This window comes from Arvicanthis niloticus, chromosome 2 (assembly GCF_011762505.2).
Source record: "Arvicanthis niloticus isolate mArvNil1 chromosome 2, mArvNil1.pat.X, whole genome shotgun sequence".
NCBI lineage: Eukaryota > Metazoa > Chordata > Mammalia > Rodentia > Muridae > Arvicanthis > Arvicanthis niloticus.
The window spans coordinates 106,494,885-106,522,474 of record NC_047659.1 but is presented as its reverse complement, the minus strand read 5'-3'; the positions used below and the strand labels follow the sequence as shown (position 1 = coordinate 106,522,474).

At 41.6% G+C, this 27,590-nt stretch overlaps 1 protein-coding gene across 14 annotated transcripts in view; it reads right to left on the bottom strand.

The window, feature by feature from the left end:
- Nucleotides 1-27,590, bottom strand: part of Plcb4 (phospholipase C beta 4) — a 355,587-nt gene that overhangs the window by 89,665 nt on the left and 238,332 nt on the right. For all 14 annotated transcript variants that reach the window (XM_076929818.1, XM_076929820.1, XM_076929819.1 and 11 more), the window contains 4 exons: nucleotides 23,720-23,800; nucleotides 22,878-22,937; nucleotides 21,104-21,247; nucleotides 1,978-2,057 (listed from right to left, as the gene is read on the bottom strand). In XM_076929818.1, the coding sequence (XP_076785933.1) occupies nucleotides 1,978-2,057; nucleotides 21,104-21,247; nucleotides 22,878-22,937; nucleotides 23,720-23,800 (365 nt within the window). The remainder of the gene's footprint in view (nucleotides 1-1,977; nucleotides 2,058-21,103; nucleotides 21,248-22,877; nucleotides 22,938-23,719; nucleotides 23,801-27,590) is intronic.

Here is a 27,590-nt window from a genome sequence, read left to right as displayed (position 1 = left end):
ATCCTCTGGACAAGTAAGCAGGTCTGTACCCTTGCTAAGCAGCCTGTGGCTGGGTGAGGTGAACAGTGACTCCATTGCCCAAATATCTGGTGTCTGTATAATGGCTATTCAAGTGTAAGTATGATCTCTTGAAACTACCAGCACCCAAAGTCACAGTATGAAACATTCACTCTCTCTCTGAGAGAGAATGTGTCTCTAGGTTCTCTCTGAGGAAATATGCACAATGACTCTGAGGAAGGAAATGGAGCTGCACAGCAAATAGGAATCTACAAACCTTCATTAACTCCCTTCCACTGAGAATGCCAGACATTATTTCTGACTTCATCCACATGGTAATCTGGTTCGAAAATGGGGACTGTGAGACTGAAGATTTGCCCAAAGTGGAAAAGCTGAGGTTTATAGCCCAGAGTCCATATAGTTAAGTACCTGCTGACCATCCAGGAAGGAAGAGCAGGAAGTACCTAAGGAACTGACTTGTTGGCCCATTGAGCAGGGTGATGAATCACTGGTTCACTCTCTTGGTGCTAAGGCCTCATTTTCAGAGATGGAAGCTTATCTCTACAAGGTTATCTGAATCTTCATCATATCCTTGTCTTGGTTCCTCATAGCTAATTGCCATTTGCTCTCACTATGAAGCCACATACAATTTTTAGACTACTGCTTTTCTGAAATTTCTACTTGAGAACCAATCATTTGACCCAGAAATGTATCTGAGCAGGGTGACAATCTATCAGTGTAGAAACCTCTTGGGACTCTAAGAACAATGACCTGCAGTAAGATCTTCAGGCCCTGACTGAACCATTGACTGAAATTTCAAAATAAATTCCAAAGAATCCTGACTACATATTAAATAGGAAGCAGTATTCTTGGGGGCTGGGCAACAGGACTTTCTGCTTTACTTATGCAATGAATGCTTTTCCAAATGCTTCTCTTGGCTTGTTGTGGACAACTCTGGTGCTGTTTGTATTTTGATGCTGAGTTCACTTTAAGTGGGGCTGCCTGGGAGGAGCAAATCATGGACTCAGATGACTAACTATGAACCTTCTCCTAATGAAGAAAGATTTCTAGAAACCAATCACTGGGTGAGGTGTAAGTGGGACTTCCGTGTCAGAGAGCGGAAGAGGAGAGGCAGAAAAAGGTGCCTTGACTTTGGACCAGGAGAGCTTGGAGGACAAGCTGTAGCTAACAAGAGGCCCCCGGTTTAGATGGCGGATCTGCCAGGATTCCCCATGGGAGGAGTTACATCTAGGATAGCTTACACAATTAGAATGCTAGTTGATGTGCCCAGAGATTGGGTTACTTTTTGATTCTGAACTAAGTTTGTGTGATGTTTTCGCTCACACAAGTGGCAATGCAACTGGGTTCCAGAGAGAAAGGTACAGCCGCAAAGCATGGGTTTGCAAGAAGTGCACCCCCAAAAGGCCGTGGGAATTTGGAAGCATGGGGCTGGCATGGCAGTGACTGGCAAGTGGGAACTTAGGGAGCTGGGTGGAGAGATTTCAGAGCTCTGGGTCAGAAAGTCTCCAAGAGATGAGAAGAGTCCGATGCCATGCCAGCGATAGCGTGGATTTTTTTTTTTTTTTTTTAATATTTCACGCTACATTGGCTATATCCCTAAATTCTATGTTTTATGCAGTGGAGACCTGAAGTATCCTAGAACTCATCCTACAGCTGAGGCATGCAAAGCTATCCATCAGAAAATGAAATTTAGGAGACAAAAAACAAACAAACACAAAACAAAACAATGCTTGATACCTGTGCTACCAACCTTTTGTCTGTTACAGGTCTTGTGAAGAGGACATCACACATGCCTTGCTATGTGGTTCAAATACACGTGTGAGTTGTTCAACTTCCAAAATCAGGGGTACAGAAGGAAAGGGGACCCTGGCCTGATGGATGTGATGGATGTGATGCAGTCCAGTCAGAATGCTTACTGAATAACTCCTCAGAACAAAAGGCATTGCAAACAAAACTCACTGTTTCTTGAGGCATGTCATCGGGCTGACGTTGTTTGCTCTGAAGTTATGAATGATTGATCTCAGGCCTTCTACCCATTGCTGGAAAAGGAAGAAAAGGAAAAAAAATGTCCACAGTGAACAGTCTTCCGTAGGTACAGGGTTTTTTTTTATTAGACAGCCTGTCACCTCTGTGTAACAAAACTATAGACTCTTCTTTTATCCCCTTGTGCCACACAGGCATCTATATTTTACACAGTTGTGTTTTATTCTTTAATATGCAGCTTTCATTTTTTCCATTAAGTTAAATGTGGTATCTACAATGCCATGAAAGACTGGGTTGCCTCAAAAGAGGTGCCACCCACTGGCTGGCTTGCTAAGCTTCCCATTTGCAGCCTGCTTAAATATAAGCCTTATAATTTTAGTCGCTCAGCCTTTTGTAAGCCGTGCTGTACAGCACATGCTGATACATTTACCTATTCCATTTTAGAGGACAAATGTGACGAGGCCCTTGACTGCAGTGTCTGGTTTGCTCCATCTGGCCGGCTTACATAGTTCACCTGTTTGTCTTTTCCAGCAAAGCCTTAAAAAGTCAAAGATTCCTTGCCTGCTGCCACGGTACCCAGAGCAAGCAGGGATGTGTTCACATAACTTCTGTATAAGGACTTGAACATCAGCTGCAGTTCATACCATCACTCCATGGGTTTACAAGGAAAAGTGAAGACAGATTAAGCATGACGGGGAAAAAACTTTGGATCTGTAAAAGGGCATTTTTTTTCCTAGAAGAGGCTAGCCCATGAACTAAGGCCAACACAACACTGCTCCTGGATCCAATGTCTGATGCTAATGAATGCCATAAAGGAATGACACATTGGCAACATGCTTTGCAGCGAACTGGGGCTTGGGAATGACCAGAGCTAAGGCTCCTCCCAGCTCACTCTTTACCTCCTTAGGTTTGCAGCTACTGCCAAAAGAAGAAAGATATTTTGGAATGGGTAGTCATATAAATGTGAACATCTCTGGCATTGATCATAGGATTCCTTAAATTCAAATTGAATAGATCTAAAAGTGGATGTCTCAGTTGACATTCAAGTGGTGCAAAGCCATGAGGACTCAAGGTACTGTCCTGAGAGTGACCAGGAGAAACACTGTTTTCTTCACAGAAGTTCCTGTTACACAGCACTGCCCAACAGCACCAGGCTTCTCATCATCACACAAGAGATTTCATCTCTGAAAGCCCTGAGCTGATAAAGGCATTATAGGGGTGTGGTTTGGGTCTTGCTATTTGATGTTTTCTCGTGTTAATTTCGGTAAAACACACACACACACACACACACACACACACACACACACACAGAGAACACAAATGGTTCTTTCTCAGGAGCTTTAGCGAATCCTAAATGTCCTGCACTCATCATCCCCATCTGTGCCTCTCCCTCTGACCCTCACTGGTCACTAGTTTTCTGGGTCTATGTTTTATAATATGCTAAGTATCTCAAGCAAGAATAATCACATAGGATTTACCATGTTCCGACTGGCTTATTTCTCTCAGCATTATGCTTTCATATAACATGTCAAATTCTGTCCTGTAAAGGCAGAAGTCAATTGTATGTGTGTGCCACGATTCATCCATCCATTCTTTTCTCCGTGGACACCTGAGCTCTTTCATTTTGGATACTGTAAATAACTGATATGAATTATTTTGCATAAATGTCCACAGGCAGGACTACAGGACCACATGAGGATCCTTCCAACTTTTATAGAAAATGCTGTCCTGTACTGCTTTTTGTGATCTTACGTTTTGTGTCATCTTACATTTCTACCAACAGTGCAGGAGGGTGCTAAACTTCGACATCCTCAAAAGTGCCGTTCTGTTGGGTGTGAAGCTAATGGCTTTTATTGCCTCGGAGAGTTCCAGACCTTGCTAACAGCTTTCTGATGGCAGATGGAGGAACTCTGAGAGGCACGTTTCTTTTTGCAGCTAGCAAAGGCCATTTTCTGAGAACTACAAATAGCATCAGAAGCTTCTGCAAACAGGTGAGGTCTGGGTACAGAGAGAGAAGCAAGAAACGAAATAGGAGCTTTAAAGAATTGCTTCATTTCTCATTACCAGACTGTTCTTCCTCTGTCGGGCTAAATATGGACTTGGCTCCCCAGAGATTATTGAATATCCTGTAACTGGCCTAACAAACCACAGGCCCACACAGTTTCCCAGGAGCGGACAGAAAAAGCACAAATAATTTGGATGGCATTAACTGGGGGTATTTTCTCAACCTGAAGGCTTGAGATATGTTCCAAAGTCCACAGTTTCCTAGGGCACAGAAGTGGCCTGTACAGAAAAACAACGGCTTTAGATCACACTAATTTAGTTGTTTCTAGAAATAACCACTAGACAATGGGGGAGGGGAGGTATTGAGGAGTCTTAAGCTGCCTTCATCTTTTTTTCCTTTCTTTTTAAAATAGCATTGGGGAAGACTCGTGTTTATCAGGAATGGAAAGGTGATGACCTTTGATATCACCATTCGTGGCAGAACCCACTCATTGCAAATGCCACCACCATCCTTAGGGCTAGCACAGCACTGGGTGGGAGACTTTGGTGTGTTCATTTTGTGAAGATGAAAGCACAGCAACGGGCCTGGCCCAGAGTCACAGAGCAGCTGTCTTGGGGCAGGTCCCCATGTTGAGATGTTTTCAAGTCTCCCTGTCTAAGGAAGGAAAGCTCCTTCAGACTTCCCCCATTTCCCTGCCAAATACATAGCATAATGAGTGCCAGTGACTACAGGGAACATTATAGTCTGGCATATTTTCCTTTTCTTTTAAAACGTTAAATAGATGAGATGCCAGCAGGTGTCAGTAGAATCCTAGATTTTCTCTGAAAAGTTTTGCTAGGCAACTTTCTCAACCTGAAGGTTCTATTGACCACTTTGATTACTTCCAGATTAACAGTTTTTAAAGTGGTGACTTAAGATACACCTGTTTGAATTGCTGTAGATAAGCTTGACTAATTTACCAGCATGACAACCTTAGAGGGAGATCTCTGAGCCACTGGATATTGGACATGCGTTGGTGGTGTCTTAGGCTCACCACACCGGGCACTCTCTTTCTGGTCCTGATGTTCTGAGTGGCAACTTCACCATGAAAGGAAACAGCACCAGAATACAGACAGGCGTGGCTTCCCTAACGTCTCACCTTTCTTTAAATCTCAGTTTTATTTATTTGTGCTGAATATTGAAGCCACAGCCGTGAGTATACTAAATTCATATATTAGCAGTGATAATCACTTCCTGCTCTTACTCTCTAATCCTTTCTAATACTTTATAGTTTAAGTTGACCTATTGTATCCCTTCTCAGGAATATGGAATCCTTGAAGAGTCTTGTGTAGGACTATCTTGTCATGTGGGAGAGGGAGAGGTTCCTGGGGACACCGGACCTGGCTTCTAGAACTTCTTGACCTGATTTTCTTCATGCAGATAGCCGGACGGCAAGCATCCAGCTCCTGGCAAATGTCTGGGCCGTCCTCATTATGTGTCTCCTTGCTATAGAACACTGGAAAACACTGTCACAAACAAAAGGAACCCCTCCTCATTAAGAGAATGCAATTATAAACACACAGTTATAACAAAACTAGACTAAACCCACATGAATTTAAACTCAGCAGATATAGCAACGATTCTCCTTTAAAACAATGCTCCTCAGCCTTCCTGATGCTGCGACCCTTTAATACAGTTCCTCGAGTTGTGATAACCCCCAACCATACAATTATTTCATTGCTACTTCATAATTGTTATGAATTGTAATGTAAATGTCTGTGTTTTCTGATGGGCTTACTTAGGCAACCCCATGAAAGGGCTGTTTGACTCCCAAAAAGGGTCATGACACAGGTTGAGAGCCACTGTTGTACAAGGTGGTCACTGCAAGTTCGAGGTCAGATGGATCTACAAAGCTCCAGGACATCCAGGGTTGTGGTTTAGATTCCTCCTCCCTTTTCCATGTCCCAGGTCCCAGTTCAGCTCTTTCTAGAGTCACTACCCAAATCTCCTTATTCGCCCGAAGAGACTACCAACATAATTTCACTCTACTCTTCTGTCCCTGCTTTACAAACTGTGGGAGTCATCCCAAGGAAATAACACCCAAAAGTAGCATAGACCTGCTAGTTAAAGTATCCCAGTAGCCAGGAGTGCCAGCTTGGGTTATACCTTAAAAGCCTCCCACCCCTCCTTTCCCTCCCTCCCTCCTTTCTTCCTTCTTTTCCCTTCCCTCTCCTCCCATCCACTCCTTTCAGAAACAGCAGCATTGGAAGTTATTTAAATGTAAGTGATCATGTCTAACCTCCTGACTCAGAACAAATGGGGATTCAGAGGATGGAGAACAGAAATCTGTTTCTTTTGGGGGGGAAAGGGGCGTGTAGCCTAGGGTTTCATAAACAAGGTGTGAGGGCTTTATCACTGACCTACAGCCTCAGCCCTCAGCAATGTGTTTTACATGCAGACACACAGACACACAGACAGACAGACAGACAGACAGACAGACACACACACACACACACACACACACCCTCTAACTCAGGTGTGATTCCTGGCCAAGGGGCAGCAATGTTTCCAGGGAATTTGTAAGAAATAGAGTCTTAGATGTCTTCCCGTATGTAGCCCATGGATCAAAGTCTACATCTGCCAGGTGAGCCTGTGCATATTCATTTGAAAAGCATGATGCATCTAAAACAGTAGTTTCTCCCAACTTGTTAGTGTTCACTGTTCCATCTAGGAAAGTTTAGCTAGGTTTGGTTTCTGCCTTAATCTGTTTAAACCATAATGAAATGTTATAATTGGGGGGCTTATAGACAAAATACATATATTTCTCATATTTCTGGAAGCTGGGAAGACTAAGATCAAAAGACAAGCAAATGAGGTGTTTGGTGAGTACCCACGTTCTGGCTCAAAGATGCTTACTATCTAACCCAGTGATGCCATTTGGGAGGTCCTGAAACTTCTAAGAGTAGTAACCAAGCAGCCAGATGGAGCTACATCTTAACTTGAGCTCCTCTCTGTTTATCTTTCTACTGCTCCTTGTCAATCATGAGATGAAGAATTTCCTCTGTCATGTGCTCCTGCCATGGTGTTCTGTCCAAGCATATATATCTTAGTTACTTCTCTATTGTTGCCAAAAAAAAAAAAAAAATGCCTTGACAAAAGCAACTTAAGGGAGAAAAGAGTGTATTCTGGGTCAAAATAAGAAGCTGGCCCCATTCATCCCATCAAGAATGGTAATGAATGCTTGCTAATGGTGAGTTCATTTTCTCTATTTTATTCATCCCTGGATCCCCTGCCCATGGAATGGTCCTACCCACAATTAAGACAGAACCCCTACTTTTAACTAATGTCAAGATAATACCCCACAGGCATACTCAGAAGCTAAGTCTGCAAATTCTAGATTCTCTGACACTAACCATCATAGGGGCTATGCAACCAATAGATTGAACCTTCTAAAAACCTCAGGACAGCTAACTTTTCCTTTTGGGTTGTTTCTTCATGTATTTCACAGTCATGGATGGGAAGATTAATGAATATACAAGTAATTTTGGAACAGGTTTCCCAAGCTGGTAATTTAAGTATTTCCTAGGTCCTTATCAGAAATGCCCTATCCTGAACCAAAACAATCAGTAACTCCATGAGTGGGTCCCCATTATTCTTCACTTTAACCCTGAAGGTAACTGTAATACAAGAATCATTAATAGTATTCTCATGTAATGAGAGAACAAGACAATTGAAGGAGATGTGATCACTGCAGAATGAACCTGCACCAGGAAACTGGTGTCTTCTCCATCAGTAACTGGGGGGGGGGGAGTTGGGGGCTGCCTTATTTTAATTGTAATTCATTTTCCTTATGCATAACTTACATATAATAACCATTAGGCTTTTGAATCAAGTCTTCCAAATGAGTAATAACCACTCTCAGAGTGATCTCTGCCAACTGGGACATTTCTGTATTTTAAATCCTCATTTCTTGGTTCTTTACAAAGCTCCTCAAGTACCCATATGCCCCACTACATTGCTGAAACAGTTTCTGGAGTTTCAGTTATTACCAAGGCTATGCAAGCAGCCACAGGCAGGTTGACTAAGAAGATACAACACAGACAGGAAACCCCAGGAGCTATTGGTTTCTGGGAACTTCTAGGCAGCAGGAGGAGGCCTGGGAGAAAGAAGCCTGTTGGAGTCACAGCATATCCTGCTAGAAGAAGGCTTTTGCACAAAAACAAGACAATGGCTTACTGTGGAATGCCTACTAGAATACCAGCTACAGAAAACAGATAGCAGTGCACTTCTCAGGACAGTGGTAATAACAAGACTATGACTAAGATTAAGACTGACTGCAGTCAGCACCCTAAAGACCAAGGCTAGAGCCAGTGCAGCAGCAAGAGATTCCAGAGACCAATGACTAACAATTCAATTTCTTATGTCACCATAGCCCTCAGTACAGGACTAAGGTCCAAGAACTAGGAATGTAGAGGGTAGAGGGTAAGAGAAAATAGGTGCTGGCTACCGAAGTTTATATACCAAATAACACACTGTCTTATGATCTAAATACTTCATACTCATGTCTAAAATTATCAAACATTAATAATAACAATCATAATAAATAAAGTAAAATAAAAAATAAATCATGTCAACTATTTTCTCTTGGCCCTACCACATAGAGAAATTCCGGCACTCAGCATATCTCCCAAGGTGCTGGAGACCCTGCATGCTAACAGGCAGATGGTGATAGTGCCAAAGGCGAGAATAAACCAGGCAAGGAAACATGAAAGTCACCACCAACAATGTGTGTGTAAAAGGAGAGTAAAATGACAGGGTTGGGCTATACTGACGAAGCTAAGACAAGGCCATCTAAAAGGCCTGAGACAGACAGTGGGATTCCTGAGCTGTAATAACAAAGAGCAAACTACAGAGATCAGTGACCAGAAAGCTACAAAGGATCTGTCTGAAACTCAAGCGGAGAAACATAACCCAGTCATAACCACAGAGGCCTTTGGGAAATAATTGAAATTCTCACAATCTTTCCACGTTTGGAAGTCGAGATGGGGGGACAGAAGGGACCTTTTCCTTGACATGGTCTGAAAGTTTCTAAGCCACACGTGTTCTTTATCCTGTTCTCTCTCCAGAGAGAAGCTGGAGAAAGTTAAAGAGGGAATGGATTCCTAGACCACTGTCTGAGCATGGAGAAAGGTATTTGGTAGGATGTAGGCTGCCTGATAGGCACATGGGTGGCTGTGTTTGACAGAGCTGGTGAGGCTTGGATTGTGTTTAGATACTGCTGGCCACAATCAGCACAGTCATTCAGACCATCAAAGTAGGCTGTCAGTCTTGCTGGTTATCTTGACAACACTGGAGGGTTAGGTCAAAAAGGATCTCTAAATAGTCACTAGAGAGGAGAGGACAAAGTGCTGTTCTGGGTCATAATTCAGGGAAGTGTCACTTCAGATGCCATCTGTCCACTGGCATTACTCAGGTTTTTTGTTTTGTTTTGTCTTTGCTTTGTCTAAGCCTGATGTCAAAGATCTCTTGTAAAACAGGTTCTTTTGAACAGTGTCCAACACCCATCTAAAATGCTTGGGAACAGAAGTTTTTGAGATTTCTTCAGACTGGAATATCTGCAGTAGACCATAGTAAGATAATACACCGGCTTAGTTAGGTTTTCATTGCTGTGAAAAGACACCGTGACCACTTGGGGAGGAAAGGGTTTATGTCATCTTATATTTCCAGGTAACAAACAGTCCATCATACTGAGGGAAAAAAAGGTTAGGAACTCAAGCAGGACAGGAACCTGGAAGTAGGAACTGATGCAGAAGCCACGAAGGAACATTGCCTACTGGCTGGCTCCCTTGGCTTGTTCAGGGGTTGAACTACCCTGTAGGCTTGGCATTCCCTCAGCAATCATCAACCAAGAAAATGCACAACAGGTTTGCCTACAGGCCATTGTGATGGGGACTTTTCTCAATTGAGGTTCCTTCTACTAGAAGACTCTAGCTTGTGTCAAGTTAACACAAAACTAGCCAGTACATATGAAATTAGTTATCTCAGGGATGAGTCTAATGAGTCCGTATACTAAACATAAAGTTCATTTGTGTTTGTATATACTTTATTCCTATACCCTGGTGGTAAGTTTTTACAATAGTTTTACTGCACCTGCATTGTGACTATTACCTGTGACACCAGGTCCCATCTCTCTTTCATGCCTGTACTACAGACACTGGGGAGCACTTTCGATTTAGAATTCTGAAAGTAAGGATGTTCAGCTTGTATTGTTACTAAGGGTCAGCACAACTCCTGAAAGGTAGGTTTTCAGCTTCCAGGACCATATGTGTCCTTTGTAGCATAGTTTTCATGCATTGTTTAACCACAGATGAAAGCTCAGCTCTTTATTCACTGGCTGTAAGGGCTGTGCTCCCAAACTCCTAATTATGATTAAATTATTTGCTCCAGATAGTAAAGCTCAGGGCAGTTGAGCTGTATCTAAAGGTGGCTTACCCCTGTTTGCATATTTGTGTTATCAATTATATAAATGCACATATATGCATGGAAGTATGTGTACACACACACACACACACACACACATATGGTATGATCCCAATGGCTGTTTTTGCTAACTGTAAAAGCTGGAGCTCTATAAAAAATGGAGAAGCAATTTAAGGCTAGTGACATTTTTTCTTTCAGGAGCCAAAGGAGTAATTCGAACTTCACAATATGCTTCGGTGGAGATTATTCTAACTCATTCTGTATCTTTTGCTGGAGGCATCTGATAAGCAAAAATCAGGGCAAAAGACGTGCTCTGGGAAGGGCCTAGATTCCGTTCCTCTACTAGTAAATTCCAGAAATACAATGGTGGGAGGTCACCAGCAGGGAACAGTATGGCCCTCATGAACACCACAGCTTCTCAAAGGGAAGTGCTCCGGATGCTGGACATTTTCCTAAGGAAAAGGAGCTAAAACTTCAAGAAAGCCTACCTCAGTGATCACAGGGACTTGGTGACATTCACGTCCAGGACCACGTTTTAAAGACCAATAGATGAACGTGCTGAAACTTCTAGTGATAGTATATGATACATTACGCTGGTAAACAGCAGGAGGGCAACTGATAAAAGTGTGCACTCAGGTTGCAGGCAAGGGTGGTGGAGGCAAGATGGGCTTCCATTCTGGATGATGAGAATGTCATAGAACTATACAGCGGTGGTGGTTCTATAACACTACAGCATAATAAAGAACACTCAATTTGTTCATTTGAAAGCAGTTTTATAGAAAGCAAATTTCATAGCAATTTTAAGAGATAATCCTGGAACTGGAAAATTCATTTTAAGAGACTTCCGGTATTGTTTGACTGCATTCTTCTGCACTTTCTATGCGGAATGCGGTGGTAACTCCACTTTGAGCTTTCTAATAACATAAGATATGCCTAAGCCAGGTGACTAGTTCAATATTACCACAGACTGATTGACAGCCAACAGTAGCAACTCTATGGTGATATTTAAATGAGAGTTGGTGTATAGGACTCATCCCCCACAACTGATAACTACAAGTCGTGATAATACAATTTGGGAACTCTGTGGACCTTCAGACTTCCATCTGAGACACAGCTCACTGTGAAGCCACTCTTGGACTATTTCTGCAGTTACTTCATCTGAATAACATATCCTTTCCTTCACTCTGACAACCTGGCAGCCAGCTTTCTGGACCCATCCAAACATTACTCAGAGGGTCTGGTTTCCCACCATTTGGACAGCTCCTTCTGTGGCCAGTGTTTGGTTCATTAGTGGTATACTGCACTAAACAATTCTCCTTTATTTTCATCTGTATTTTCATATGTTTTTGCCTGATTTTTCTTATTCTGTTTCTCTAGCTCTAGATTACATTAAACCTGTTAACCCAGGGGCCATTTTTATTTCATTTTGCCTGTCATTTGATTAGGTGATGAAAAGATTGCTTCCCTTGTAAAACTACTCACTGAGGGTACAGGGAAAATTACATCATATTTATTGATTTAGGGCAACCTCTTTTCTCTAGTGGCAACCAGGGACCAATCTGGACTCGACATTCTAATGCCTCACAAACCTTTCTCTCTGTGTACAGCTCACATGAAAAGAGAAGCACTGAGCTTTTCATGCTCTCCCATAGGACTACTCATACCTTAGTACATCTTGTCGCAATGAGCATTCTTGTCTCAGCGGCTCTGAGACTGACTCCTCAGTCATATGACCCACTGGGCCCTGACCATACTTTGACCCCCATAGTCTTACCATATAACAATCTACTGGTAAATATCCATGGTGTTCTTTGCTGAGCACAAGTCATGACCTTCAGTATGCAACACAGCTTGACACTCAGAGCTAGCTATGGTCCGTGCCAAACTGAAAAACATAAATGTTCACTCCAGTCTTCTTGCTGGATCTAACACTTTGGCATGAAAATGCCAACTGTTAGTTTAGAAGCATGAAATACACACACACACACAGAGAGAGAGAGAGAGAGAGAGAGAGAGAGAGAGAGAGAGAGAGAGAGAGAGAGAAACAGAGAGACAGAAACAGAGAGAGAGAAACAGAGAGAGACAGAGACAGAGATGCTGGCACATACACACACAACCTCTATGCTTGTTGTATTTGAGTCTCACTGTGAGGCAATGTAGTAAAGAGACTTAGTGAATATTGAGGGGTGGGGAGAAGTTCAGATTCACAAGCTGCTTAAGAAGGCAGCAAGCACAGCTCACCAGCAGGTGACTGCCCCTTCTCCTAGATCTCCATAGGATGGTGGAATATTAAGGCAACTGATGGACTGTATTCCCATGGCCACACTTCTCAGTGTCAGCACAATCATCTGGAGGGCAAATCAGATCATTACAATATGGGTTTCTAATTCAGAGGGGCTGAGGCTGGGCCTGGACAGGACTTTGAAGCTCTACAGGAGTTGCCAGGGCTCTGGGAGCCACCAGCCTATACTCCCTAACCATATGAAACCATACAAAGTAGCATTGCAATATTTGGGGGTATAGCTCAGTGGTAGAACATTTGCCGAGAATACATGAGACCCTGGGCATACCATACTGAAACAAACAAACAACAACAAAAAAAACTACTGTATGAAAAAAGATTTGTAACATGGGGTGCTGTGAAGCAAGTGTGAGCTCTCTAGAGTCACAGATACTGGTTTACCCCCAGGTGCCTTTTCTTGTTCTGCCTTGGTGAATTCATGTACAGGCTGGTAGAGTAGGAAGCTCCATTTGTCTACGTGTATGCTGTAATCAGTTTTACACTTTGTAGGCTTGAAAATTGGTGATTTGTGGTTTAAATGTACCTTTATAGTAATCCAATTGGTTTCAAACATCAATTGGCAGATCACTGGGAAATATGTTAAAACTTTCCTAGACTCTATATCTAAGTTTCTCATTATTAGACAAGGAGTGTGCCTGAGAACTGGCATTTCTTAAAGACCTGTCTGATGCTTGTCAGGGGCCGCCCTGCTTATACACTGAAGGCCTAGAATCAGCCATAGGCCTGACAAAAATGCCTGCTAATACAAAGTCTTGGGTCTCTGTGGAAAAACACTGAAACAGATAGCTATAAGCTATTGTAAACAAGCAGCTTTGGTAGAAAATTGCCAGCCTAAATATTCATAGGTAGATATGTAGATAGGTAACCTTGGTAGATAGTACCAACTTAGATAAGGACAAGTGAATCATAGGCAGAGTCACAGTGATCTGTCCCCTGAACCTTCACCCAGCTGACACTCTATTCTAGAAGATATCTGTACTCCCCCTAAACACCTACGCTCCTGCATCATCCCCTTCCCCACATCCTGCCTTTTTGTGTACATAACTCGTGTGTGTAAAAAAGTAAAAAATACAGTTTGATCAGCCTATAGATAAGCCGTGGTTCTTTACGTTCACCTCTCCCCCATCTTCTCTTTCAGGTGATCTCCCCTGCTGGCCAAGACAGATGCTAAGTCTGTTTCCTTGAAGATGCTCAGTGCTTGAACATCTACACAGGAACTAGACTGAGGTCTTCGAGGCTATGGAGGATGCTAGCAGAGCCAACAGAAGGAAGAGAGCCGCTACTTTTGTTTTCTCGGTAAAACAAAGAGTAATCCCTTCCTTCTCCAGGAACCTCTGTAGTTAGTCAACATAATCCAAGCAAGGTACCTTTCACATTTAACTCAGTTTCTTAAAATGATATTTTATTGCCTGCAATAAATTACACACCCTACTATCATTTTTTATCCCCCCAAAAGAACACTTACTATTTTTCATAATTTAATTTCTGCGGTAGTTAGTGAAGTCTTATTTGGTAACTTAGTCACAAAGTATAATTTACGAAGTTTGCCAAATATTTACAACCTGAAGAAAGTATAATGAGCGGGATGGAAAGTGTCGGATCCCAGCTCCAATCTCTGCATTCTGAACCTCACAATAACAGCTTATTTCTGTAATCAGAAGAAAATTTGAGTTGCTCTAAAATGGCAGATTTATTTGTGGAAACATTGAATGCGGGCTGTGCTTGAGCCTGGTGCATAGCACAGTGACTGGGGTTTTGGTCGGCTGTGTAGCACCAGCTGTAACTTAATGAAAGACATCTGAACTCCTATTTGCTGGAGACTGAAACCCTTCTGAGCTAGCTGCCTTCTGAGAAATAAACAAACAAACAAACCAGAGTTTGTTTTTTAACTAAATAACTTGCTGTAAGCATGCTATTAAGTAATTTGCATAGCCTATGATAAAATAATAAGCAAAAGGATGAAGATGGTTCAGGGAGGAGGAATCAGGGAGGAGGGATAAAAAGCTTTATTACAGTTTATTGGAAAATGGGCCAAAGCTTTCAGCATGAGGTTGCGTCTTCTCAAGTGTTTCTAGCTACATGACAGAAGACACACCTTTTACCCAGCAGCATGCTGGGGTTGGGGTAAAGGTGGTAGCAATTTGTTAGCAATTCTTTTTTTAACAGAGGGCTTTTCAGGAGAGGAAAGGAAAGCGACATTTTCTAACTGGAAGGACAGGAAGTAGTTGGGTAAGCAGGATATAATGATCCAGATTGGGAGGAGGCCAAGAGAACAGCGTCGAAACCTCCATTCCTGTCATGGTCTCTCAGTGGCAGCAATCTCATTACATCCTGAAAAATGACTCTAAAAATAACACCTCGGGATTATAGATCATTCTGTTCCCCTTGGACCGCCATCAAATCACATTTTCTCAGCCTGTCTGTCAAGTACCATTTTCCTACCTCCTCCTCTGCTAATCTGTATAAAATCAAAGTATAAAACACTGAGGTGATATAGTGGGCCCCCGACCCCTTATTTCACTTTCAATGGTGTTAGTGGCTCATATCTGAAAATATTAAATGGAAATGAATGAAGCAAGCTACTCATAAGTTATAACGTGCACACCCTCTGGTAACAGAATTAAATCCCATATTGTCCCATTCTATGCAGCTGGGATCTGAGTCACCCCTTTTAACTGTGGGTCTACGGTGCATATACCACCCCCTTGTTAGGCACTCTGAGCTACCTCATTATCAAATGGGCTGTGCTCAAATAGTCCCTATTTTACTTAATAATGTCCTCACACAAAACTGTACTGATGTTGGCAATTTTATCACAATCTATTGTTCACAATTCATTATGCATTGTGACTTCCTTTAACATAAATTAAACTTTATCAGATGTATTTACAGGAAGAAGAAAAATGGAGACGTACATATAAAGCTTGGTACCATTTGTGGTCTCAGGCTTTCATTGTGGGATATTGGAACCCATTTCCCAAAAATTAGGGCAAAACTACTTACTGTACATCTTAACCACCTGATTAGGATATACTGGGGCAGTCAGCATAGCTACCTTCAGTAAACATGCATTTATTGAGCACTTTCAAAAGGTTTGAAACTGTTTTGGAAAGCAGGATGATTGGGGAAGGGCTGAAATGGCTAGAGGACAGAGCTGCAGTAGGTAGAGAAGAGTCCAGCAGGGAAGGGAAGAGAACCAGAAAAAACAGGGAAATAAAACAAAACAAACAACCATACATAAAACCTTCCCTTAGAACAGGGGAAAGAGCAAATGACCAGCATGTCCTTGGAGATCCGACAGACACATGGCTGAGGAAAATGGAGGTGAGGGCAGGCAGGGAAGCAGATGATTTCACAGAGACTTGAAGGCCTTAGAGGATCCAAGGTGATGAAAGCCCCCGATCTGAAGGGGCTTATTTATCTTCAGCTGCTATTCTGAGAAGGGGCAAGGTCAAGATGAAGACGAGAGAGAGAGAGAGAGAGAGAGAGAGAGAGAGAGAGAGAGAGAGAGAGAGAGAGAGAGAGAGAGAGAGAGGAGGGGGAAGGAGAGGGAGAGAGAGGGAGAGGGGGAGGGGGAGGGGGGAGGGGGGAGGGGAGGGGGAGGGGGAGGGGGAGGGGGGAGGGGGAGGGGGAGGGGGAGGAGAAGGGGGAGGGGGAGGGAGAGGGAGAGGGAGAGGGAGAGGGAGAGGGAGAGAGGGGGGAACAAGAGGGGCACAGGAGGAAGAGGGAGAGGGAGGGGGAAAGGAGGGGGAGGGGGAGGAGGAAAGGGAGAGAAGAAGAGGAGAAGAGGAGATATAAACAGCTTCAGTCAGGACAACAGCACAGAATGGCAGCAGTAAGAAGCAACTGTGCTCTGGATATACTGAGGAGATGAAACTTGAATTATATAAGGGATGGTTGGGGGTATGAGAGGGAGGTGTGGGTGGTCTTGGCAGAGTGGCTGAGAGGAGGCCAGCAGGTGAAAAGTTTGGCTACCAACTTATTTAAGATACCATATAAGGGAGGAGAAGTGGAGTCAAGCTCAAGTCTAAGTAAGTGGCAAGTGGCAAGGCCAGTTTGTTTACACAGCGCTGAGAGCAGCTGGAGACAGCACAAGCTGAGCTTCCAAGATGTCTTATATAAGACTTTCATCTCTGGGAAAAACAATCACATTTTCACAGTCAAATGACTAGAAAGTATGTTATAAGGATCTGCAACCTGAACTTGGAGAAATTCGAATCATCTGGATTTTACTGACTTACCAACCAGCCACGTAAAATGAAGCACGTGCACACATACACACAAACACACACACACACACACACACACACACAATATTGGAGACTCTTTACAATATGAAGGACTCACTCAGAGTCAGAAAATTTCTCTTGAGTTAAATTTGGTCCTTCTGAAGTCTGGGTTAAGATAAAGTTGGCTTCAACTAAATGTTTGGAGAAGTGAATTCTTCAGAACAGTTGGACCGTTCTGTAGCATAATAGTCTAGGACTTATGAGGAGATTCAAGCATTTCAATAATCAATGCAATGCTAGAAACTCTCTGCCCCTCGCCCTCCTTGGCTAGAGAAAGCAATACTGAATGCTTCTAAGACAACTGAAGCCCATGGATACCCAGACACTGAACTTAATTTCCAGGCCACATGCTGATGTAGTAAATTCTTTTGCCCCAAAGGTGAAGGGTTACAATGAAACACGTATAACGATTTCCAAATCTGTTTATGTCAGTTATAATAAAACATTACATAAACAAATAAAACATTCTAGTGAAAAGAAAAAGGCCTGTTGCTATTAGAGTTGAATATTCTAGAGCTATCTTTTTTAATTTGTTTCCTCCAAATGCTATCTATGTGCTAGTCCACATAGCACTAGACAAGCATTAGATTAAAGAAAGTCACTGAGCTATGAAATGTGGACTTAACTGCAGCCTGTTCCACACATATCCTTAATGTCTGTGGTACATATAAAAAGCTCCATGACATCCCATCAACAGACCACACTTAAAGTCTGCAGCTTTGCCATTGAAAGAATGGCCAGCAAGTAAAGCATATGTACTTGCTTTCAGCCAAAGAACTTAAGATCTGTACCGACTAATTTAAAAATCACTTCTTGGCTGTTACTGGAACATCTTTCATCTTTCATGCGCTAACTGGGCCATTAGCGCATCCTGTGATCCCATAATTCGTAGGTCTTTGGTTCCATTCACTTGTGACTGGTACCACTGGGTCACATCCACCTCTCCAGATACCTGAGTTGATTGATAAATTCTTCCATTTTTTTTTTACCTCACCCAATCATTCATACTTTTCACTTAAATCCTCTAATTTCTTGGCTTGTATAATCTGTTAGGGATGCATCTCTCCAGGATTAGAAATAAAAAGGGAACACAAGAAATACTGCCAAAACTAAAGGTAGTAAAGGTCCTGATGTGACTAATATAACCTTTTCAAATACTGATAACAAGATATGGGTATCATTACCATCTACATGCATATTCACTAAAAAATTCAGGAAAAAATTATTACTCATAGTTAGGAAAAACATGGTATTTAATGCTGACAGCAAGCACTCATCAACCAGAAGGACATCCTGTAATACTTTTCAGTCTGGACAATGAGATTTATTATTTGTATATTATACCATTAGAGAAATATTATAAAAACCCTGTTTCTTCTAAATAACAGTTCCGAGAAGCTAAAATATTTCCCCCTAAAAACAGTAGGGTTAAATATCTGTGAGTTTGAACTGAAAATAGGATAGAATTATTGATAGTCTATTTTCTAGGAAATAAGGCTTTAAAAAAAATGTAACTCCTACTAAAAGAAAAACAGTTGAAGTTTGTTTTTAGAGGAGGTACTCTACACCTTATCACTTCTCCACATAAAACTTACTCACTTGAGTATATTCCAAAAGGAAATTCTTAAACACATTAGACAAAGATTGACAGTCATCAAATTATAGGAAACAAACCCCTGAGATTTGCTGATTTGAGCCATCTTCCCAGGACCTTACTTGCTTGGGCTTCTGACAATGTAGCCAGTATCAAGGAGAGAAGGCAGACAGCCTGAATTTAAGCCTGGGCTTCAGTCTATCCTCCCGTGTGGTCTTTGGAGTTCCACAGTTTATGTCATGTCTGAGAGATCAGATGGTAGGAGGCTCATCCTGAACTCTCCCTCCCCTCCTAGCTTACACTCTGATTTTGGGATCATCATAGCTAACAGAAGGATGGAATGCACAGCCTGTTTGCAAAGCAGCAACTCCGGCAATCCTCATAGTCTTACAGCAGGTAGTTTTATGCAAGTCTCACTTTACAGAAGGAAAAAAGAAGTGAGAGACAGAAGAGTAAATAGAGTATCTAAGTTCCTAGTTGGCCGAGAAGGAAAAGTAAGTATTTCTGCTCAGCTAATCAGAGACCTAGGCAGATTCTTGAGTTGAGAAGGAATCAAGGTGTTTTATCTAACAGGAATTGATGTTATAAGACAACAAAGTTTACAGTATTTTTGCAAAATTTTAAGAAACCAAACATCTGTATCTGACCAACAAGTAGTTCACTTAGCAGCTAGCTAGAATGGATCCCCCCAGATTCAGTGTTGCTATGGCAAACAGTGATGAGAAAGACCTTTGAAGCAAATATGCAAACCTGAACTATAGATTCAGCAACACTATTTGTCTAGATCAAGGTCAATAATCCTTTCAAATTAGACTCCTGTCTGAGCAGAGAAATAAAAACTTCAGAGGCCTGTAAAAGCAGTTCTCCCTAACTGAGATAGGCTGTCCTTTGAGGGCCCATGCCTGGTTCCAAAAGCACAAAGCAAGAGCCTCTGAAACACACACACACACACACACACACACACACACACACACAGAGAGAGAGAGAGAGAGAGAGAGAGAGAGAGAGAGAGAGAGAGAGAGAGACAGAGACAGAGACAGAGACAGAGACAGAGACAGAGACAGAGACAGAGACAGACAGACACCTGGAAGTTATTGTTTCAAATGAAGTCTTTGCATCAGTGCATCTGGTGGTCTGGGACTAGTGTGTAAGGAACATCCCAGCTGAGTCCAGTGATCCTAGAATGAGCCATGCAAGGGATGGTGATTGAGCCCTGTGGCCCCAGAGTGAGCAACACTCAATTCTGCCTCTTGTTAGAGTCCATGCTTGTGATGGTCCTCTGTTTCCCCACCTGATGTTAATAGATGAATACTCTTCTACCTACACAATTCAGCATCTTTACTGATATCTTTCTCACTAAACCAATGCTGTGTTGCTGTGTTTCTAATTATGAGATTAATGGAAAATAAAAAAAACCAAAAAACAAAAAACTCTCCTTTCCCAAACCCAGGTCTCTATGATAGAAGAGAAAAGGCTTGGTTTCCTTCATATAGATTACACATGTTTGGAAGTCAAGTTGAAAAAATTTAAGTCTGAAGCTTTTTTTCACCAAAATCTCTTAGAGACTAGCTTACTAAGGCAATGGTTTCATAATACATAATGGGCATCATAATACAAGATGGATCTTAACTCAAAATACTTCAAACAACTTACTGAGGAAAAGTTTGGGACTTTTAAGCAACTAGGTTTACACTGTTCAATATGGTAGCCATCGTCTACTTCGCACTTTTAATTTGACAGGTTTGATGTGAAAACACACACTAGATGTCAAACACCATGAACAAATGAATGTAAAATATGTCGCTGGTAAATTTTATGCTTATAGCATACTAAAGGAACAATGGTTAGGATATATTGGGTTAAATAATGTATTTTATAGAAATAGATATACCCAATGTTGGTCTCTGGCACTGAGGGTAGAACCCAGGATATTGAATGTGCTTGTCATAGTCTCCACTTCTGAGTCACTCATTACCTTTTTAATTTTTATCACACTTTATACAATAGAACCGTATCCATGCCATGCACGCTCTCTCCTACCCAGCTATACCTAAACTATATATATGGTTTACATTCTGTTTCTGGTGGGCAGGACTGACCAATATATATGATACTCAAACTGTGGTTCTCGGAGCTTAACAGAAAAGGAGCCTCTTGTCTCCTACCTCAGACTCATTAACCCAGGCACCCCTGGGCACATTCATGTTATGGAAGGCCCGGGCTAGCTTTCTAATAACATATCACACCAGGGTTGACCTCTGTGCATGATAGGTGATGAAGGCATTCTGGTTGCTGAATTTTCTATACTAATATGCCAGCAGAGCAGTGGACTTTTAAAAGATTAAAATGATTGTACAATTCTCAATTTCATATTTATAATTATATTAAATGTTAAAAAGCTGTGTGCACACACAACATATACTTATTGGGGAGGGAGACCATTGGGATGTTACCTTAGTTACTTCTGGGTTTTCAGCCACCATGTAAGTGAAGCCAATATTCACCAGATCTGTGCCGCTGCAGACACACAATATCCGCCCTTCCAGATCATTTTCAGATTTTCCAACAGCTTCAAGAGCAGCCAGGATTTTGGGATCCTGTAGATGTATAAAAATAGGAAAAAAATATGTTAGGTCGCAGAGTGTAGAGAAAAATGCACTGAAAAGAAACCATACTTTGTGTAAAAATATACCTAAAGGGAAATGGTCCCGGCTGCATTTAAAACCCCAGGGAACTAGCGTTATTATAAAACCTGGAGGGCTGAAGTCTCCAACATTATAGTGGACAAAAACTGCTTCAGAAGAGCATTGTGCTTATTTTAAAGAAAACTTAGCTCAATAGTGTTTTGTATAGATATTTTAAAAATAAATCTCAATTATTTGTTTTGATGGCATTAGTATGTCTATGTTTGTGTGTGTCTGGTACTCAGATAGTTAAAAGCCATCATGTGGGTTCTGGGACTTGGACCGAGATCCACTAGAAGAGCAGCCAGTGCTCTTAATCGCTGAACCACACCTCTAGCCTCCTTGTCTGAATTTTTGACTGTCACTCCCAGAAAATTTCAGCTTTGGTAATGTTCAGGAAAGACTGTGATTCGTGTGTGCTTGTGTTCGTGAATATCCAAAAGGGCCTCTTACCACAGAATACAGGCTTACTTACCAGGAATGAGGACAATATCACCATAGTCACTGCCACAGGCTATTCTGAGGAAATGAAGTTAAGACTCTCAAGCAGCTTGGATACAAAGACCAAGCATTTTCATTTTTACAATCTATGCATCCTTACATGGGAGGAAAGTTGTGAAAGTTTACCCTAATTCCTACATAAAATACCACATTTGTTTTTGAGAGATAATTCCAATATGTGGTCACACAAGAAACTTAGCTAACATGAAAGAGGCCAACTGACAAATAAAAACGAACAAACAAACAGGAATAGAATTTTGTTTTGGAAATCTGAAACCACACAGAGGGAAATAAATCCTGTGGTAGAGTATTATATGAAGAGAAACATTTTAGTTCCTCTCAGCACTAGGCAGACAGCTTCTCATTCAAACACACCAATCTCTGAAGATCACTAATTTCTGTGCTCATGGGTGCCTTCCCTCTCAGAGGTGAGCCAGGCTTGGTGTGTGCACTAGTGTTCTGAGTACACAGATGAATAAATATGGGGTGCCTCAGACATGTAAACCCCCACACTCATCAGTCACACATGAAGAGCAAATCACTGACTCCAGGGGATGCGAAGAGTTTTTAGAAGTAACTTTTAGATGAAAGGATCTGTCTCTCTGATACTGACACCATGCAATACTTTTAATTCCAAGGGTTAAAACATTTCTAATATAACTAAAATCCAGATAATGTAATCCAAGTCACCTAAGAGTTATAGATGAAAACTCCACTCGGGGCCCATTCTTAAATCCAAGCTGATAACTTTGGGGGCAGTAAGAAATTAACCATAGATCATTTTTCAAGTCTTGTAAATCTATGTCTAAAAGAACAGCAGGGCCCACAAGACAGCTCAGAGGGTAAAAGTGTTGGCGGAGCAAGCTTGAGGACTTGAGTTTTATTTCCAGAACTCATGTAAAGGTGGACAGACAGAACCCATCCCATAGGAACATATAGCACATGCACACTCACTTCATCCCAACACACAGACACTCACACATGCACCCTCTTACACACTATAAATAAAATAAAATTGAAGAACAACGCCAATCGCATTTACCTTTGGTATGGCTGCCAGCCGAATACTGTTGATGAGGGAACATTCTAGCACTTGTCCTTCCTGAAGAGAGAGCATACACCCCAGCTATGAACTGAAATTCTGCCAGCCTCGTGGCACAGAGTATTAACAAACATTTCTAAAGATAAAATCAGTGCTGTTGATACAAATGGCAAAATGCAAAGTAACAGTAATGATGTCTAATGATCAGAAAGAAGAGACTCGAACTTATTTTATATATGTATACACACATAAATATGAAGACATATATATAAATGTAATTCTAAATAATTAGTAAAATGTTTACAAATGTTACTGCACTTATGAATGTGCCTGTGTATCAACAAAAATCTGCATATATAAGATATTAAGTAGGAATAATGCCAACTTTTATACATTGCCAACTCCATCTCTCTTGGTTCGTCTCCAATATTCACTAAATGTGAGCGCTGTGCTGCACATCTGACCACTCCCCAGGCTTTAAGGAACCTCTTTCAAGGTACTTCTTTGTTTCAGCTTGAAAATTATTTTCTAGAAAATATTGTTAACTCTCAAGATTAAACCAGACATGCTTTTATAGCAACATAACTTCTTTTTCATGATGCTTAGTGACTTGTAGCTCTTTTAAAAATGCCAGTTTTGTTCCTCCAGTTGAATCTCTGAGAGTTAAACTGCATAATGTCTTTAATTCCCATGGTGTCCTCAACTCATGGAACAGAAAAGTATGCAGTGAAGAATCTCACAGGAATGAGTTAACGTGGTCTCCACGCCCTCCAGAGGTGCTTGGTCTACCTGTTGGGAAGTGAAATGGCTTGACCTGGAAAGTAGCTTCTCTTATGCCATACCTTGCCTTCACTCTTCCAGGTCAGGAAGAAGCCAAATTCATCCACTTTGAAGAGGCAGTTGGGCTCAAACACAAAAGATTCCTGTTAAAAAAGAAGTGGGATGGTATTTGTAACTTACAACATGGCATCCAGTCACAGGACCACAAGCAGGCACCCTTTGTATTAGCATCCGAACAGCTCCATTTCTGAGGATACTGTTCAACATTTCTTTTTTGTGTGTTTGTTTAGTTTGGTTTGGTTTAGGTTTTGGTTTTTTTTTTTTGTTTTTTTTTTTTTTTTGTTTTTTGTTTTTTTTTTTGCTTTTGTTTTGAGATAGGTTTCACTGTGTAGCCCTGGCTGTCCTGAAACTCACTCTGTAGACCAGAACAACCTCAAACTCACAGAGATTCACCTGCCTCTGCCCAAGTGCTGGGATTAAAGGACACCACAGCCTGACCCCTTGAACATTTTTATTTAGAACACTGTGTTCTTTCTCTATATGGAAAAGCTGATCTCTTTAACAAAGAAATTAATGACACTGATGTTCTGGGTTTATACAGAGAAGAGTTCTGTGAAGGTCCAATACTAGCCTCAGTGAGAATGTCTTGATAAGCATCCCAGGGTTTCTGATGCACACTGCATTGTGTCCCACTTCTGTATACTCTGTCTTCAGAAACTCAATGAAAACCACAGAATCAAAGCTTCCCTTGAGAAGGAGTGTTCTCCAAACTCACACACCACAGTAGATCCACCCTATGCCCAGTGGATTCCTGGGCCATTGCATTTAGCAGTACCAGAGAAATGCTGTCACTGAGAGAAAAAGGATGTTCAGGAAATGAACTCAGATGCTCTGTGACCTATGTTTGTATAATACCAAGACATGGCACTGCTTCAACAAATCTAGGCATTCTTCACATGATGTAAAGATGTCTTCCTAGCTCATTGCAATGCTAACAATTAGGAACCTCCCTTTCTCCATGGATAAAGGCATCAGTAAATAAACAGCAATTACAAGATTAACATTTTAAGAAAGATATTTCAGATTCTTAGTTTCATCCATCCAACATTATCTTTCTAAATTCCACAAAAAAACCCCCAAAAAACAAAAAACAGCTATATTCATCACAGTAAATCCAATGTCAAGAGATGGCCACCAAAAGGTGGCAGAATCTAGGGGCCTGGCATCCCTGAATAAAGATAGACTTTAATTTGGGTAGTTTTTTGGCAAAGAATCACCACATGTATTCAACTCCTTATCAGGTACTGGGAAATCCATAACAGTACTGAGAACCGGAGACAGATCAGTGAATATAACAGAGGCAAGGGTGAGGGAAGACCTCTGCCTTTGGTGACAAAATCCAACTGCACCACTGTCTATTTACTTGCTCCTAATTTGTTTCAGAACATACCTAATCAAAGTATGTATGCAAGGTACACAGTTCAGAGACACAACTCACTAAGTTACAGCACACAGTGCTGTAATCATGGCAACCAACTATGAACAAGTTGAATGGCAGTATATGTGTGATTTGGCTGCTGAGCAGTTGACAGTTACTTTCTTCTTGAAACACCTTCTCTCTCCACACCCTGACCATGCCCCCTTCCTCTAATGCCATTTCCTGCCTTTTCCTTACACATCCAAACTCTGTGTGCCCTTCATGACTTGGTTCGTGGATGTCTCATTTCCACCATGCTCCCAGGTTTCTGTAAACCTCCATGGCATCAATACTGACAAATTACTGCTGCCTCCCTAAAATATCAGCCTAATAACCTGTGAGATCCAGATCAGACATTTAACTCCCCAGTCATCCCCAGATACTTCAAAATTAACATGTCCAGATCTGACTTCTTAGTTTCCTCTTTGTTCTTCTTTACCATCACAAACTGTCTTTACTTCAGGAAATGTTACTGCTGTATCTAACTTTTCACCTACCAACTCACTGAGGCTGAGAGTCATCCTTGCCTTTTTCTTCCTCGTGTTTTCTCCCCGTGTTCACTAATAAGTCTACTTTCATAGCACCGAAGCGCTGTGCCCACGAACTTCATGTCTACCATCATGACCTTGATGCAAACACTTGTCACCATGCCTATGGACTGTTCTCACTTCCCCTGTTTATCTCACAGTGGCCAGATTGATTCTTTAAGCTTTAGCCAGTTCTATAAATAAATCCTAAACTAATAAATTCCCATTACATTTAGGGTAAAATTTCAACTACATTGATCTAAAGAATCCAGGTCCTTCCTGTTGTACTTTAGTGGCTGCTTCCTGCCCTTTACTCTTTTTGCTCATTAGCAACAGACCTGCTTTCCTTAGAGCCAAGGCCTTTGCACTTCGAGCTCCAGCTTTTCATATGTGTCTCTCTTATCCCATTGGTGTCTGTGGCTCTTCATTTTCCAGCTCTCACCTTAATGATCGGTCCATCGTCTCTTCAGAGGCTGTTCAATCTCCATACTATGCTCTTCACTCACTGCCTGTCACAAAATCCTGCTTACTTCCTTGCTGGCACCAAACACAGTCTGCTGTTTTGTCATCTATGGACTGACTGGATCACACTCTAGAATGTCACCTTCACGAGAGACCTTAAAATGGCCTTGTGCATCTCTGGCTTTCTTGCACTTGAAACATTTATTTCAAAATCAATGTAAAACTAATTCATTCGTGAAAGAATAAATGGACAAATAATTCTTTCAAATAAAAAAAAAATTAAATGAACTTGTTCATACTGAAGGGATGATACCAGGCCAGATCCATCAGTTCTTCTGGAACTTCAGGAAGAGAAGGTGACAGAAAAGGCAACATGTTAAGGTGGGCTAGGTGGGCTGTGTGGAAGAAGGGACATCTTTTCCTAATTCATACATACTCATTTCAAAAGTTGGGGTGGCTCAGAGGGACTGATTGCAAACCCCCATTGAGCTAAGGGCACCACCATTTTAATGCCCCTGTAAAGAAGTTACTTCTAGCACAGTATGATGGCATAGGCATGTAATCTGAGCTACTCAGGAGCTAAGACAAAAGATGACAAATTTAATTCCTGCCTGTGCAACTTAGCAAGACAAGAGAAAACAAAACAAAAGACAGTCAACTAAGGATCAAGTTCCCTGGAACAGCACTCAGATTGCATGCTCAGGAGCCATGGTTCAATTCCTGGAACCTTAAAAATGAAAAGTAAAACAAACAAAGAAAAATAGGAAAGCACAAGAAGATGGAGAAGGAAAGAGAAAGGAAGGAGGAGGAGAGAAAGAAAAAAAGGAGAAGGGAAAGAGGAAGGGGAAGGGAAAGGCAAAGGTGGAGGAAGAGTAGAAAAAGGAGAAGAATTAGAAGCAGCAGCAACTTTCTACCAAAACAAGGTAATAAAATTGATCAAGATGAAGATAGATCAGAATGGTAAGACAGAGTAGAATGCAGAAACCCACAGAAATAGACAGGTGCTGCATGATCCCCTACAATTAGACAACAAAACCCATTTGCCTCTGGGGTCCTCAGCAACTAAAACAAAATGAAGAAATAATTATAAATGGCCCATCTGGGGTTCATGAGATAATTCCCTATTTGTTATTGTGAGAAGTAATAGCCAGGGTAGATATTTTCTAGGGAACTTAGGGAGAAGCCCTGACTGATGCTGAAGGCATAGTACATAAAAGCCCACCATGAGCTCCCTGACTTAGCTAAGAGGTTTCCTGACCAGAGCCATCTAATCTACACAGGACAGCCCAGAACTCAAATCTGAGAGCTAAGTGACAGCCAGCTGAAAGGAAACAGAGTAACCCTACTTAGTTTTCTACCAACAAACTAAACACTGAGCCTCTACTGGAGTTAAATATACGCAATCTAATTCTTTTTCTCCAACAGTAGTTTTCAATTTCACATGGGCACTTTCAGACTAGAACTCAG